General features: G+C 36.1%; 2 protein-coding genes across 3 annotated transcripts; one reads left to right on the forward strand and one right to left on the reverse strand.

Annotated features, from left to right (window-relative positions):
• Positions 1-819: 819 nt before the first annotated feature.
• LOC107569647 (chromosome transmission fidelity protein 8 homolog) lies at positions 820-3,318 on the reverse strand. 2 transcript variants are annotated; one of them, XM_016255767.1, is made up of 4 exons: positions 3,234-3,318; positions 3,041-3,134; positions 2,813-2,930; positions 820-2,588 (listed from the first exon to the last, which is right to left on the reverse strand). In XM_016255767.1, exons 2-4 carry the CDS (start codon positions 3,061-3,063, stop codon positions 2,403-2,405), a joined length of 327 nt encoding a protein of 108 aa, XP_016111253.1. In that variant the 5' UTR covers positions 3,064-3,134; positions 3,234-3,318; the 3' UTR covers positions 820-2,402. The 2 variants fall into 2 exon arrangements, with proteins under 2 accessions (XP_016111253.1, XP_016111252.1); XM_016255766.1 differs by having other exon boundaries at positions 824-2,636.
• A 1,282-nt stretch (positions 3,319-4,600) lies between these two features.
• tbc1d15 (TBC1 domain family, member 15) lies at positions 4,601-16,017 on the forward strand. Its single transcript, XM_016255775.1, has 17 exons — positions 4,601-4,683; positions 5,715-5,810; positions 7,628-7,699; positions 7,878-8,019; positions 8,246-8,450; positions 9,848-9,950; positions 10,052-10,249; positions 10,371-10,499; positions 12,949-13,052; positions 13,140-13,234; positions 13,360-13,476; positions 13,713-13,813; positions 14,012-14,111; positions 14,227-14,324; positions 14,498-14,614; positions 15,242-15,328; positions 15,451-16,017. The coding sequence occupies exons 1-17, from the start codon at positions 4,660-4,662 to the stop codon at positions 15,655-15,657; spliced, it is 1,995 nt and encodes a 664-aa protein (XP_016111261.1). The 5' UTR covers positions 4,601-4,659; the 3' UTR covers positions 15,658-16,017.
• The last annotated feature ends 82 nt before the right edge of the window (positions 16,018-16,099 follow it).

Raw genomic sequence — 16,099 nt, forward strand, 5'->3', positions numbered from 1 at the left:
TCAGGAATGGTGCTTCTCGTGATTATAAAGCACACAATAAGGAGGCGGCCAGCCAAGGTGGGAACAAAAAGTTGAGCCAAAGGTTAGAATGGTAAGTTAATGTAATTAAGGTGACACACTCATATTAGGTTAATGGTTTATTTTGGTGCTTGGACTTGTTACTCTATAGAATGTGAATTGTCAAGGACAGAGAGGTGTGTGTCAACACTTGAGGAAACCTGCGTAAGACACTAAGCTCGCCAAACCCAGTCAGTATTTTAACGTCCTTTATCTGACAATCCAGCATAATTCTGTATTTTATCATAGTGGTGCTACCCATACTTTTGTGGGGTGACATGATAGATAGAACCAACAGTATTTAAATGAGAATTGTATGGTTCTCCACAAAGATTTACTACACTGTACATGTTTAAAGTTCAAGAATATCAAGTAACATCCAGCTCCAGTGAAAAGGATCATGTCAGGCAACCAAAGAGGATTTTCTAGTGCATCTAGAATGTTTTGTTCCAGCATGTTTGGTAAAAAAAAAAAAAAAAGGGAGGAAAGATTGGTCTCGAATTTTTATTCCCATTCTCCTTTTTACCTATAAACAAACTTGAAGTATATGATATTTTATTATAGGTGGTGAAACCAGACACATAACTAACATGGAAAGTGATACTTACATTATTTAATTTTCTTCCCTCAGTCTTGAGAACTTCAAAGTATAAACAGTGTTACATTACATGAAAAGAATATCCAGTTATACTGCCTGAAACTATAAACATTACATTTTTTGTTTACAGACTTAACAGCATTTCTAATAGTCATTTTCTATTGAGGTTTATAATTTAATAACATTTCATTCATGCTTCATTACCTGTTGAGATCATTTTTAACATAAGAGGCATGTGGACTTGTGATGTCATGATATTTACTGCTTTTTCTCACCCCAAACTGATTATTGATTTAAAAAAAAGTGTATGTTAGCTAATTCTGCATGTTAGCCAGATGTTACAGAATCTGACCACCTTTGCAAATTCTTACGACCCTTTCCTGTAACACAAACTTTTTATTCCCATTAGTTTAATTAAGATGTTCAGTTACCTAGAGAGACAAATACAAAAAAGTGAACTGAAGTAACTCATTTATGGTATGCAAAGTTAGGTGGTTTTAAAGATTACTATATATGAATCAAAGGTGTACAGTGGGCTGTTTTTCCACCCTCAGCCCACCCATGCAACAATTAGTAGATTTACTTCAGTAGCAGTTCGCCATGAATGCGAACACTAACATTTTCTGCTCCCTTCCCCCCAAAACACACATTCAACTCTGGCAGAGATCTAAACACTGAGGCTAGTGTGCATATGTGTGCAAGTTTAGAGAGAAGCTTTGAGTTTATGAAACACTTTTGCTTGTGCATTACATGTGATAACTGTGTCTTAAAAGTGAACTGATGTGGACTGCAGCGTCCTTTAAGGCTGCAAATATAAGATGATGACTCTGATGACAATGCAATTATGAAACCAGAGCTATATCATGTTTACAATCAAACTTGGAATTGCATTGTTCACATTTGTGTGTTTTTCAGATTTTATGCAATTCAGTATTAGACTGGGTGCCAAACTTTTAAGACTGATATGCTCCTCAGGAACAGAGTGTGGGGCTTAAAAATGATTTATCAGTGAAAACTAGATCATACATTCTACAAGTTTATTGTAAAGTAATATATATTTTTGGAATGTAAAATTCAAAGATATTTTAAACATGCAAGAATCCTGACACATTTTCCTAGGAATCTATATTTTATGGAAAACATGCCAAGTTATTTTCATAAAACTACAGATTAGAGAATAATAAATTATTCACAATCCATAATAGAAGAGGTTAAGTGTTTTTAACCAAAATGCACAGTTGTTTTTCAGCTCGCCACTGGCAGCTTACGTCTACTCACAAAATAAAATATTCAAGTGTTGATAAAACGCCACCATTTAGTCTGTGTGTCACAGCTAACCTGTATTTCCACAATGTACAATACCTAGAAATGGCCATCATGGTCTTTTTAATCTCACATGAACTTTCCATATTATGTTTTATGTATTTATGTACATGCAAAAGAAGCTGGATTCTTTAAATTTGGACATTTCTCATGTAATTATTTTTGCAAACACTTGTAACTGATGTTTTGATACAATAAATGTCCATTCAAAAGTGAGCTTTTTCTTTCTTTTCTGATTTTCAAATTCACGGTAGGCCCATTACTTAGAATATTTATATTTGTTCAATGTTATTGTCAATTACTCATTCCTGACAACAATGTACAAAGATACTAATCCACCATTCAAAACAACATTTACATTCACATTTGGTTACAAATCTAGAATTCTGTGCCGAACAGTCAGCCTCTAATATCTGAACATAAGTTATACCTTCTTTGGCACATTAGTGATGATGGGTTTGGGTCGGGTTTTAAAGATGAGCTTCTTTTTGATGAGGGCGGAAACAGTGTAAGATGTTGGGTTCTCTTGGTTGGTTTCCATCGTTTCCTCTTCATCCCGAGGGAGTCCAGAGTGCTTCATCAGAACAGCAAAGGGCTTCTCCAGTTTGACCTGTTTGCCATAAAGGATGTGATGTCCGACTATTAGCACCGGTACACCCTTGGAGAGAGGACAAGTCAAGAATTTACCATAGGTAATTAGATGAATATTAGTGGGGGTGTTTTCATTTGATATGTTTCCATATTTTGTTCAAATAGTGTGGAATAAAAAGCACTTAATGTACTGCAAAAATACAATTTCTTCTCTTTTTTACGGACTTTATACTGAAGACAAACCTCTTTTGTATAGTGCAGGTCTCCCATCAGATTTCCTGCAAGTCCAGTATTCTGTCTGGACACAACTTCTCCCTGCAACTCCACCAGCAGCCATTCAGCTGGACCTTCACCAGCTTTACTGCAAAACACACAGAAACCCATTTTCAACAAGCACTTTTAGACCATGACCTGTTAAAACTAACTTAATTAGTCTTAACTAAAATAATTAGCTTAAGTCTTCGCACCAACCTCGAGATGACTATTTGAACCATTCCTTTATCGGTTTCCTCTGTGTCAGGACTCACAAATCACACAATTCTTCCTGCTCTGTGGACCTTCTCATCTGAAACGTTGACAAGGATAAACAAGTCAAATATTACCTTCACTCCACAACTGTCTACATGAACGCACAGAAATATACTACATTCGTAAATACACTCACTTCTCAGATCCGTTGTTGTACATGATCTTCTGCTGACAGACACACAAGTTTCCCGCCAGTGCGAGTTACATTTCAAAATAAAAGTCCCGCTGCTGTGTGAACCACTCGAGGGCAAATATTGTGGAGCCAGTGCATTGCGCAAGCCTTTCGTAAAGCTTGAATTTTTTCAGTTGTAGTTATACTAAATCTTTTTGTTCTCAAATTTCGTTAATTGCTTCTGACAAAATAATTCAAATAACTGATATAATAGTCTTGTTTATGAATTTTTGATAGATACCATTGTTTATTAGAGATGACAATACAATTCAAGTTCTTACTCTGTCCAGAAAATATAACACACATAAAGTAAAATATATGTCAGTTGTACCCAATATTAGATGTATGTGAGTTTTCTCTTAAAGACTTTAAAACTTAAAGATTTTTTTATGATTCCATATTTTAATAAAGAACAACAGTAAAGCTGAGATGACATTTCTGTCTGAAAAAAGATCATACATAATAGTTATATGACTAATTTTTGTTGTAAGAGGTATAGGCCCTATATCTAGTCGATTAGTATGCATATAGATGTATAAACATAAGTTTTATAACCGTTTCTCCTTAAAAAATCCAATAAAAAAGATCTGACTCTCAGGAAAACAAGAGAAAGAAAGGAAGATAAAAAGGACTCAAGAAAACACAACCGAGACAAAAGAAGACATAAACAATTTATATTTCCCAATTATACAACTTACAAATACATAAAAACTCGATAGCTGTATTACTGTTTCTGATTTCACTCAGCAACGTCACAAAGTTAGAAAGACGTGTGCTTTTTAAGTAAATTAACAGGTAAATATATACATATAATATTACTAAAGTAAATATATAAATAAAAGATTATTAACACTAAAACAAAAATAAATAAATGTAAACAAATGTAAAGCAGTTTCAGGGCAACCACTGCAAACTTCTAATGATGATGATGATGATTATTATTAAACCACCTTTTTCTTCAACGCGGAAGTAAGCCTATGGGTGAGACTTCCGGTTCATTAACTTTAAATAACGAGGAGAATAACAACGTGCAGTAAACGGAAAAACTGTTTGCACTACAAAAAAGTGTGTTCATAATTTCTGATAATACAATAAAATAATATGATAAGACACACCAACTTTCAATATCAAGCAGCAAAACGAACTGTTTTGTTCAGCTAAAAATAGCTGGACGGAGTGGACGCAGATGAAACCGGAAGCCATACCCATATATTTTCCAAATGGCCGCGCCCATTTTTACGACAAGAAAAAGGTGGATAATTAAATGTATTATTAAGTTTTGAAATATGTGTGTGCGCATGCGTGGCGTTGGCCATGCGGAAAATGACTCGTCAGTGTTGTTGTGGATCTCTTGACAGGCACGTGAGCGGTGCTCGATTTAGCAGTCGACATGGCGGCCACAACTCCTCCCAAGGTACAGAGCATGCCGTTTTATAAGTCAATACACGGTCAAAACGACAAATAGCTTAATTTTGCCGTTGTTTTTAGATGGGTTGTTGCGTAGATATTCTGTTTGACTAGCTTTTTGAGCTGTAGGTGCTGGGAAATAGATGATAGACTGGTCTGATAAACTGCTGTGTTTAGCAACAGTTAGCCTGGCTGCTAACACCCTGACATACAGCTGATAAAACTGCGAAAAACACGGACGCCAGAAGCAGCGTTTACGCTGCCAGTTACGCCACAACTGCAATATTGATCGTGTTTGGGGTGTTTGGACAGTAAAAACAAAAAACACTTAAGAAAACACACAAAATCACAGTTGTGTCTGTGCTTAACTTAACTGGTGTTGAGTCATGAGCTACGTGGCAGGTTAATGAAGATCATAATCTAGAGATCATAAACATGTTTTGAGTTAGATGACCGATAGTTTATCTACTAATTCAGGTGAATTCAGTCCATAAGAAAACTAGCTTTCAATATTTCCAGTTCTCTTAATGAGCTATTTCTTGTCACTACAGAACCTCATTTTCTTTTTGTGTATCGTTTTCTCATGTCTGTTATTTATGCATAAGCAAGTACCTTTACCACCAAAATGTTTTGATGGTTGAGTGACTTACCAATTACAGCTACTAATATTACACATTTATTATGGAAATCATAACATGAAACTATGTGCAATGCTCATGTGGGGCAAGTTATTGTAAGGTTGTGTTTTCCAGGGGTTAGTTTTAGTTTTGCAGTGATCAGTTTCATGTTTTTTATTGTAAGGGAGCCTGCAAGAACATTCTTTTTGTGTCAGTATGACAGGAGCTTTCAGTTCCTTAAGTTCAGGCCTCAGGCTGCATACTAACTTGCCTTATAAGACACAGGGTGCAGAGGACCATAACAGGATCTTGGAATGTTTGTTTTTAGTGACCTATTTAGAGAGAATAATATCTCTGGTCACTGTAAATCAAACCTTGTAATGTTCTGTTAACATATACTTAGTTTTTCTTTGTTTTGCAGGTGGTGTTTGAACACAAGGGAGTCTTTATTCACTCATCTCCAGATGAATCTGAGGATCAGGATTTAATATCGGGGTTCCTCAGGATTGTTGATAAGGTATGGGTTTTGTCAGTTGCTTTATTTCTTGCTAGTAATATTATTTAGATTTAACAAGTGTATTGTTTTAGAATTATTATGATTTACCTTAACTGGGTCATTGTGACATACATAAGATGTTATACCACATTCTTGTGTGATTGTTTGGACAGCTGATACACTACAATTGTTCAGAAATCATTCTAATATACTGATGCTCACAAAACATTTCTTCTCATTATAATTGTTCATTTGAATAAAACAGTTGTGCTGCTTAATATTTTTGTGGAAACCATGATAAATTTTTTCAAGATTCTTTGTTGAATAGAAAGTTCAAAAGAACAACATTTATTTAATATTAATAGTTCACCCAAAATCATCATGAGTTTCTATTCTTTTATGATAGAAATCTGTTGCAACATTTTAAATGTCTTTACTATCACTTCTGATCAATTTAATATTTCCTTGCTTAAAAAAGTATTAAAGGGGTCATATGATGTTGCTAAAAAGAACATTATTTTGTGTATTTGGTGTAATGAAATGTTTATGCGGTTTAAAGTAAAAAAAACACATTATTTTCCACATACTGTACATTATTGTTTCTCCTCTATGCCCCGCCTTTTTGAAACGCGTCGATTTTTACAAAGCTCATCGGTCTGAAAAGCGAGGTGTGCTCTGATTGGCCAGCTATCCAGTGCGTTGTGATTGGCCGAATACCTCAAGCGTGAGACGGAAATGTTACGCCCCTCACATACTGTTGATGCCGTGTTCCGGCCGGAGCGACGAGACAAAGGCATTAAAACCCATTACAAACAAGGCATTTTTTGCATCCAGTCGGGACATAATTACTGATTATAATGACTTATACTGTCTTTTTACACGTTGCGTCGCATCGCATCGCATCGCACCGCGTAAACATAAAACTCTGTCTGCATTTATGATCAGAGAAATGACAAACGACAAGTGCTACTCTACTGCCCAAAACTCGCGTTTGTATCATCTGTGGCAAATCCTTTAAATGAAAACGTACTTACATTAGTCAGAACTGCCGGCATTTTAGTCTAACGTTACTCTCCCAGGATCAGTAAACAGTCCTCCATAAAATGTGCTGCACACATCTGGATATTTTGGATAAACTGTTCTGGAACAGTGTTGTAAATACCACTGATTTGTAGTCGTGTCCTCTTTTGGAAGACCAAACAAAGTAGTTTCGCTTTCACAACGAAAAACACAGCGGCCTAGCGTGAGGGGAAGCCCCGGTTTAGCGTGCTCGTTGTGAAAGCGAAACTACTTTGGCTAGAGTGAGCTGAGGCGGCGGGGTCGAGAAGGGTGCGCCCGGCGGAGCCGACGAATGAGCGGCAACCACATGTGACTAGGCATGACGAAGCGGATATCGTCCTCTTTTGAAAGACCAAACAAAGTAGTTTCGCTTTCACAACGAAGCACACAGCGCCTTCACGACATGGCTGCAGCGTCAACAAAACTACAGTGAGACTAAAAGTTAAGCCTTCTTTCTTTGCGTGAACATTTGGGCGGCGTTATGAAAATCTTCCCACATAGTGAGGTAGATATGTGGGGGCGTGTTAGAACGAGCCGTTTTAGGTAGGTGTGGCTGACTCTGAACTTTTATAAAGAATATCTCTTTGAATTTGAGACTTTAGTATTTGCAACTTTACAGATCTTCTTTATGCACCAAGAGCTTGTAACACTCCAAAGAGAAAGGAAAAATTGAAATCGCATCATATGACCCCTTTAATAATAAAAAAAAACTTTTAAAGGGTAGTGTATCCGTCTATCAGTATCTCCGAATATCTGATTTATTTCTTCTTTAAATGTAGGATGGTGAAACCCTTGTGGAATATAAACCACTGGAGGATGCAGATCCATCAAACATGCTGTGTGCATGCAAGGTTTGTTAGTTCATTCATAAATTATGCATTTCCTGTTTCATCTGTGAGAGTTTAGATATTAATGTTGACTGAGTTCAAATCACTTCTGCAGTTCATCTGTGCTCTGTACTGGTATTTTATGATTCTGCATAGTTCTGGGTAAGGATAACCTGATTTTTGTTTGTTTGATTGTGTGAAGGACTCCAGCTCAGTGGTGGAGTGGACTCAGAGTTCAGAAGACAACCCTCACCATCCTATTGACCATCAGCTGAGCTATGAAACAGAGTGGGACATGATCAATGCTGTCTCGTTCCGGAGAAAAGTCCACGCACATGGAGATGGTAAACAGTTGCACAGTTCTTCGAGTCAAATGTGGTTGAAATGCTTTAAAAATCAAAATTTATATCACGATGCACTTTACCCAGTACCTAACAGAAAATGTCAGCATGTTATCTCGTGCATCAGTCAGTGAATTATGTGTCTGGCCTTTTTTTTTTTTTTGCAAGACCAGAAGAAGGTCATCTCTAACAGTAACCAAGCTTATTATTTATTGTCATATTGTCACAGGTGGATCAAACCACACTAATGTCCGGAACAAGTGGGCCTTCTCTTTTAATGTGTGTGACCTCAGGTCTATCACAGTCAAATGTGAGGGCTGGTCTTACATCAGTTTCAGCTTGAAGGATGCCACAGCGCTGCCAGCTATTCATTTCCACCAGGGAGGGAGCACAGCATTCCTGGATAGCCTGAGGAAGTCAGTTCAGATCAACGAGTAAGTGAAGTATAAGTGGTTGATTTAGTCTAAATAGGTCAGGCATAATCTGTGGCTCAGCTGTAGGCAAATATTGCACAATATCTATTTCAATATCATTATATTTATGAATTTATGAATTCAATGTTGTTTTTATTGCAGCATTAGCCCAGTAGAGTGTAGTCATGAGTTACAGACATTTTATAAATTATTTTGAATACATTATAAGCAATGCTGCACAGAACCTGCACACTTATTTAATGTTTTTCTGTGCACTTTGTGGGGTAAAATTTGGGTTAAATTATTGTAAAAAAATACCCAGTAACCAGATTTGGGGCCAGGTTTACTAACCACTTGCGCCAACTCAAAACCTTTTTATCAATGGGAGGAGAGTATTTAAATGAGTCGTACAAGGTGATTTACTAAGGTTTGCGGTAGTCAATTTACTACCATTTGCGCTATGAATTAATGCTTAAAAATGTAATGTATTAACCCATTTTGGCACCAGTGTTGTTAGTAGATTAAACCTTTCTCTCCCCTTCCACTTCGTAAGGAAAGCTACAACAGCCGAGTGCATGAAGTGGCCAAAATTTCCTTTCTTCCAGGGTTCATCTGAGTGTTTTTGCACTTTTTCTTTTTGGTATTTTCAGTGTGAACTCATTATTCACACTATGAATACTAAAAAAGGCATAGAAAAGTGTGCTATTTGAAATGCACCATATGTCTTTTTGTTTCTGAAAGCATTAATAAGCATATTAGCTTCTACAAATTCCTGTGTGAACTGTCAGACATCTTCCTCTGAATGAATATGGCTTAAGTTTTTCATTCTTCCTGTTTTTATCTTAAAAGTGACCCGTGACCTTTTAATTCACTAAATACCACAGGCACTAATATTACTGTCTGTGACTCACAGAATTCTTTATCCAAAGATTTCGTCCTTTAAAACAGAACACATCAAACTGTAACCCAATCTGCATGCAAACGAGACGGAGTATCTCGGCACCTTTGAGGAAGTCTAGCATGTGTTCTGTGGCGAGAGGCCGCGAGTGTGATTCATGTAAGGTCGAACAGCAGCTGTTCGTTTAGAGTTAAGGCTTTATGAAAGGGACAGGAAGACACTCCTCTCCCCTGCATTAAATATCACACCAGATTAAATCCACCAGTAAGCACGCTGAATTCAGTGCTGCTGAGAAAAAGATAGCTGTTATTAAAGTTCTTATCTGAGTCTCCATAATGAAACGTAGGCTTTGCGTGGTTTGCTCGGCTTCTCCTGTCATTCAAACCACTGAGCGATATGGCCAGTGATGTCATATGTTTACAATTCGAATACTTGTTGCTATTTGTACTCTTGAAATTATTGATGGTATTACTTTAAGGCTATACAATAAATGTTAATATCATTGTTTCTGTTTTTAAAGGAGTCCCGATGATGAAAGTCTCTTGATTGTCAGCACCTACTGCAAAACCTTCTCACAATCCTTTGAGAATCTTCTGGATGATACAAACTATGGCTTGGTACAGGTTTGTAATTTACACTGCGAATCGTAAGAGAAACCATGTAAAAAATATTCATTTATGTGATTGAAAGTAGTCTTCACTGTATTATCTCACTTTCCAACCAGAAATTCAAGAAAGATCCTTATACAACAACACTGGGTGGCTTCTCTAAAGTCACAAACTACCTCTTTGATGCGTTTCGGGTGCCTGAATTAGAGTGTCACCAGCGGCCTGCTGAGGAGGTGGCAGATTTGTTGGGAGAACTCATTCCTGGACTAGAGATTAACCAGCAGGAAGAGCCTGGATTTGAAGTCATCACCAGAGTGAGTGCAGATCTAATGGCAGCCCAAATGTTGACTTAGTTGAGTCTAGACACAGACAGCCGATAGGAGCAATCCTGTAAATACTGTTATGGTAAATTGATTTGAGGTGTTTGTGTTCCAGCTTGATCTGGGACCGAGGCCAGAGGTCCAAAGAAGGGGGCCAGTAACAATGGAAGATTGGGCAAAGTACCAGGACTCAGAGGGAAGAATAACCAACGTACCTCACTTAAAGGATTTGATATTTAAAGGGGTAAGAAGTTACTTATAGCTTCCTTTAGCTCATTAATCTACCTAATGTCTGACCCACTAATGTCTGTTGCCAATGCTGTTGTGGTCTTCTAACACTCTTCCCATTTTTCACTGTAGTTTTCAGCTTCTCTTTGCTTGTGGTTTTGTCACCTCACCTTTGCTCTTGTTTCTTCTCTTATTAACCTTTGTGGTAGATTGCAAAATAATGTTTAGGTCATGAGTTCATCTTTTTTTACATGTTTTACCATCTGTCTTTGTTCTGCATCATAAAGGAAATCACATACCCTATCTTCCATTTATTTGATTAGTAAAAAACGTTTTAACTTTGTAGCATATTTGGAATTTATTGTTGTGATGACAGCTGAATTTCCAGCAGCCGTTACTCTGGTCATCAGTCTCACATGAAACTTTTAAGAAATCATTCAAATATGCTGATTCGGTGCTCATGAAACATTTCGTAATTAAAGTTAAAACAGTTGTATCAAGGATTTACAAAAATATGAAGCAGCAAATGTTTCTGGATTCTTTGATGAATAGAAAGTTCAAAAGGACAGCATTTATTTGAAATAGATTTTTTTTTGTAACAATGTAATGTCTCTCCTGACACGATTTATCAATTTAATGCATCCTTGATGAATGAATGTACTTTAAAAAAAAAATGTTACTGACCTTGCTGAGACTTTTGAATGGTACATTGTTTCACTCATTCAAAAGAAACGAGAGGCGCGGCCGCGATCACTTCAATGGCACTCGCCTCATCATTACTGTGACCGCTGCTGTTAAATATTCCTCACTTCTTCTGTTTGTCCGACACCGAGGTGCACCATGAGTGATGGATCCGCATCCCGTCACGACCCTCGCACTCTGCCAACTCCATGTGCTTTCATTTTCATTTTAATTTGTAATTAACACCTCTCTGATACCTGTTTTTGTCAGATTTCCACTGTTTTTGTTCGATCAGTTACATATTTTAATTGCATGTGCATTTTATTTTATTTAAACCTCCATTAAGTTTAAAGTTAATCCATAATCGAGATTTAAATTTGAGTTTAAAGTTATGGTGCAACAGGATTAAAGTTAATCTTAAATATAACTTAAATCCAGGATCAAAATGATGGGTTAAAATGTAAACCTGCTTTTTTTTTAAAGGTTTAAAGTTTGGTGCAACATAATTATTAGATCAACCTTGATTTAATCTAGATTTAAAATTAATCATTGCAAACCATTTAGCTATAATTTGAAGAAGAAAAATGCACATTAGGCCTAATGTCTGAAGTGGGCAAGCGGCAATAGGCCTAATGATCATTTAAAATATAATTTGAAGAAGTGTTTCTTTCACAAAATGAGTATTGTATAAAGGCTACTCATCTTTTCTCCCTCTTCACCAGGCACTCATGTCACTTCCATTTCTTTCAGGATAAATAAATGAATTCACGTGTTGTAAATCAGTCTGTAGGCCTATAGCGCACATAGCCCCTAAATTTAGCGATCAACTATGCATATTATAAATTTAACATTTAACGTACAACATTTTTTTTCTATTAAATGATTGTCTTTGTTACTCTTAGTTATAAAGTATGGTAGCACATCATTTTTGAATGATTGTCTTCATGAGTTTGTCTGCATCCAAATTGCGTGTTTCCTCTCACTTGCAAAGTATGCTAGCAGTTATTTCTTCTAGTTTTTTCAAAGCAGTTCTTTCTGCGTTTCCGCTCTCATATTTTTAAATCTGTTTCATTGAGGTTCCAAATAATGGCTCATTGGCTTTGATATAACACCTAATAGCATATATTCTTATGCACACATGCAAAGTATGTTACAGCTGTTATTTCTATGAAATTAAGTTGTCTTTGCTATTCTGTTACTAATAAAATCTTTTTTTTTTTTTATTGCTTGTCCTATTTTGGCACAATCCCTAAACTGAACTTGAGAAGTTTTACTGAGGGCACCCATCTCACATGAAATTAAACTATGTCAAACATATTCTACCTGCCTTCCTGATATAAATTACTATGAATTTGATATGGTAATTAATATTTACCACTACTTAAGACACTAATTTGGGCAAAGAGAACTAATGACTTGTTTAAGACTTGAATCTTAAAGTTGAGGACTTGCAACTCGACTTGGACTTGCCTGTCTTGACTCGGGACTTGACTCAAGACTTGAATGCAAAGACTCGAGACTTACTTGTGACTTGCAAAACAATGACTTGGTCCCACCTCTGATAAATACAATATAAAACACTACATGTTATATGTTCAAACTCAACAACTTGATTTGGAAATGAGACAAGTCTGAGACGAACTGTTGTGGTGTCCCATTTTTCCTGTGACTTCCTGTCCACCTCCTTTCACTTAGACCAGACCTGTTTAGACATGTTTAGTAGACCTGTTTTTAAATATTTCAGAGAATGTAGCTTATCAAGGCTGCTGATTTGTTCTCAACAGGGTCTTTGCCACGCAGTGAGGAGAGAGGCCTGGAAATTTTTGCTCAGCTATTTTCCATGGAACAGCACTCATGAAGAAAGGAAGCTCCTCCAAAAGAGAAAAACGTATGTATGTTTCAATCAGCGTTTGATTTAAAGCTCTCTTCTTATCAGATTAAGCATACATATGATCATGTTTTCATCTATCAACAGTGATGAATACTTCAGAATGAAGCTCCAGTGGAAGTCAGTAAGCGAGGAGCAGGAAAGGAGAAACTCAAGGTTACGAGATTATAGGAGCCTTATTGGTATGTATTTAATTACATCACAAGTTTTATTCTTTAGTTGCTTCAAAAATGTTTTCAAGATATATTTCCATGCACCGTTTCATTACCCGAATGAAGCTCAATTTGTGGTTGTTGAATCTCTTTAGAAAAAGATGTGAACCGAACTGACCGAAATAACAAGTTTTACGAAGGCCTGGACAACCCTGGCTTGATATTACTACATGACATCCTGATGACGTACTGCATGTATGACTTTGATTTAGGCAAGTGACTACACGTGTTTGAATCATCGTTCAGTGCAGCTTCTCTTAATAAAAAACATAATCTACTGTTACGTATACTCCCACGCTGATACCTTGTTTTTACCAATCATCCAAAATCCTTTGGATTATGTCAATGTGATTTTAATTGCACATTTAATTATTTAGATTATGGGTAATCTTAAATGCTTTTCAGTGTAGCGTTGCTTTTATTTACCCAGTTTCCTGTTCCTGTGCAGGGTACGTGCAGGGCTTGAGTGATCTGCTCTCTCCCATTCTCTTTGTGATGGAGAATGAAGTAGATGCCTTCTGGTGCTTTGTTTCCTTCATGGATGAAATGGTAATGCAGTGTGTTCGTTACAGCACATCTCTCTTTAGCACTCTTGGGTCTGCTGTGTATGAGAAGATTTGGCTGATCAATAAAGCATGTTTCTGTCCTCACGCTATTGCTGTTGTGTGCAAGCACATTAAATGGATCTAGTCAACCTACAAATGTTTTACTTGTAGTTGTCTAGGAGAGTTGTCATGTTTGTTACAGCGTGAAAACTTTGAAGAGCAGATGCAGGGGATGAAGACCCAACTAATCCAACTCAGCACTTTGCTTCGCTTGCTAGACCTGGCCTTCTGGAACTACCTAGGTAAGATACCCAGAGAAAGACTTAGAAATAGACTTTTTCATTAATGATTATTTCACAGGATTCTGTGACCATAAGTAGCCATTGTGTTCATTTCTGTGTTTATGTGGTTTTACAGAGGCACAGGATTCTGGGTACTTATATTTCTGTTTTCGCTGGTTATTGATCCGATTCAAGAGAGAGCTACAATTTCAGGATGTCCTTCGCCTTTGGGAGGTGTGTAATAACTATCCGTTGTTGTTTTTTCTTTTGGATATTGGCCTTCTGAACCATTTCTCTGTTTCTCAGTACAATGTAGCCATTGTCTGTGATAATTTTGATAATACTTGATTAAGTGTTATATTGGCATTTGATGTAATGTTTTATTCAATTGATATTTTCTCCTTCAGGTCATGTGGACCAGACTGCCTTGCCAAAACTTTCACCTTCTGGTGTGCTGTGCCATTTTAGACTCCGAGAAGCAAAAAATTATGGACAGAAAATATGGATTCAATGAAATCCTAAAGGTTAGCATTAACTGTAGCTTACACACTACCATTCAAAGTTTTTTAATTAAACTTGTAACATTTTGAATTAATTCTTCAATTTAGCAAGGATGCATGGGCATTAAAATAACTTTTATAATGTTAAAATATATCTAAATCAAAAATTTCTAATTTAAACTTTCTATACATTAAAAAAGTCCTATATATATATATATATATATATATATATATATATTATGGTTTCCAACAAATAATATTACATAGCACAACCATTTTTAACATTTAACAAAACATTTAACAAGAAATGTTTCTTCACCAAATCAGCATATTAGAATGATTTCTGAAGGATCATGTGAAACTGGATTAAAGACTGAGGAAAATACAGCTTTGCCATCACAGAACTAAACTACATTTTAAAATATATTCAAATGGAAAACTTTTAAAAAAAATTAATAATTGTTAACAGTATTACGGTTTTCTGTATTTTTTATCAAATGCAACCTTGTTGAGCATTAGAGACGTCCATGAAAAAAAACATTATAAATAAACATTATATAATTTTTTAACTGTATTGTGTGTATCTACATTTTAAAATATGCATAAATTAGCGTGTAGAGAAATTGTTCACCTATTATGTTTTCTTTACAGCATATAAATGAACTCTCCATGAAACTGGACATCGAAGAAATCCTTAGCAAATCTGAAGCTATCTGCATGCAAATAAAGAATTGTAAGGTATGTCCTAAGCATGATTGCAAATAGTGGGGTATGTGATCTATAACACATTTTTCTCAGTAATATGTGTTTTTCTTATTCCATTAATACAAGTTTTTGAATCTCTTCTGATTCTCTCTAAGGACTTGCCCCATTCAGTGAGTGAGATTCTGGGTCTCAACACAGTCACTGAACCCTCAGCAGCTTTAGAAACCAGTGAATATGGAACTCTTGAGTCACCTCAGACCTCACCGAGATCCACAAACAGACAAGATCACGTCGTCACAAATGGCCACAGCCACTTAAAAGAAACAACACACAACGGCTGCAAAGTAGCCTTCATTTCCTAGTGTACAGCACTACAAGATTTATAGTACAGATTTTATAGCCCCTGTATTGCAGCAAGATGAACAGTAATGGGTGTCATGTAGATATTTGCTACCAAATGCCACATTGTGAAATATCCCAGAGAAAATATATGAATGTAAAACTAGGATCCAGAAGGATCCCTAAAGCATTATTTTTGTAATATCTTGTACCATATTGTTTTTCATTGAAATATTCATTCCTTCTCACTGTATGAGAGAGTTTTCATAATGTTTCAGAGGTGGGGTATCCATTGTTGAATATTGTTTTTTTTTTTGTCCTTATCAGTTTGACCTTTTCCTAAATAATTCAGATTCAAATTAAAATCGGTCTTCCTTCCATTAGATTGTGAGTTATATTTATATTATGCCTTATGGGTTTTTTTTTTTGTCCAATGAAATAAGCCATTTTGTTCATTACATTAAT

Source organism: Sinocyclocheilus grahami, unplaced genomic scaffold (genome assembly GCF_001515645.1).
Source record: "Sinocyclocheilus grahami isolate Dianchi unplaced genomic scaffold, SAMN03320097.WGS_v1.1 scaffold1368.1, whole genome shotgun sequence".
Classification (NCBI taxonomy): Eukaryota; Metazoa; Chordata; class Actinopteri; order Cypriniformes; family Cyprinidae; genus Sinocyclocheilus; species Sinocyclocheilus grahami.

What these genes read in the sequence shown, in the direction of transcription:
- LOC107569647 (XM_016255766.1), bottom strand. Translation starts at nt 3,063, where the DNA reads ATGGTTCAAATAGTCATCTCGAG. An exon ending in GTTCAAATAGTCATCTCGAG is followed by an intron (nt 2,931 to 3,040) that starts GTTGGTGCGAAG and finishes TGTGTTTTGCAG; the next exon opens with TAAAGCTGGTGAAGGTCCAG. An exon ending in ACCTGCACTATACAAAAGAG is followed by an intron (nt 2,637 to 2,812) that starts GTTTGTCTTCAG and finishes CCTCTCTCCAAG; the next exon opens with GGTGTACCGGTGCTAATAGT.
- tbc1d15 (XM_016255775.1), top strand. Translation starts at nt 4,660, where the DNA reads ATGGCGGCCACAACTCCTCCCAAG. An exon ending in CGGCCACAACTCCTCCCAAG is followed by an intron (nt 4,684 to 5,714) that starts GTACAGAGCATG and finishes TTTGTTTTGCAG; the next exon opens with GTGGTGTTTGAACACAAGGG. An exon ending in AGGATTTGATATTTAAAGGG is followed by an intron (nt 10,500 to 12,948) that starts GTAAGAAGTTAC and finishes TGTTCTCAACAG; the next exon opens with GGTCTTTGCCACGCAGTGAG.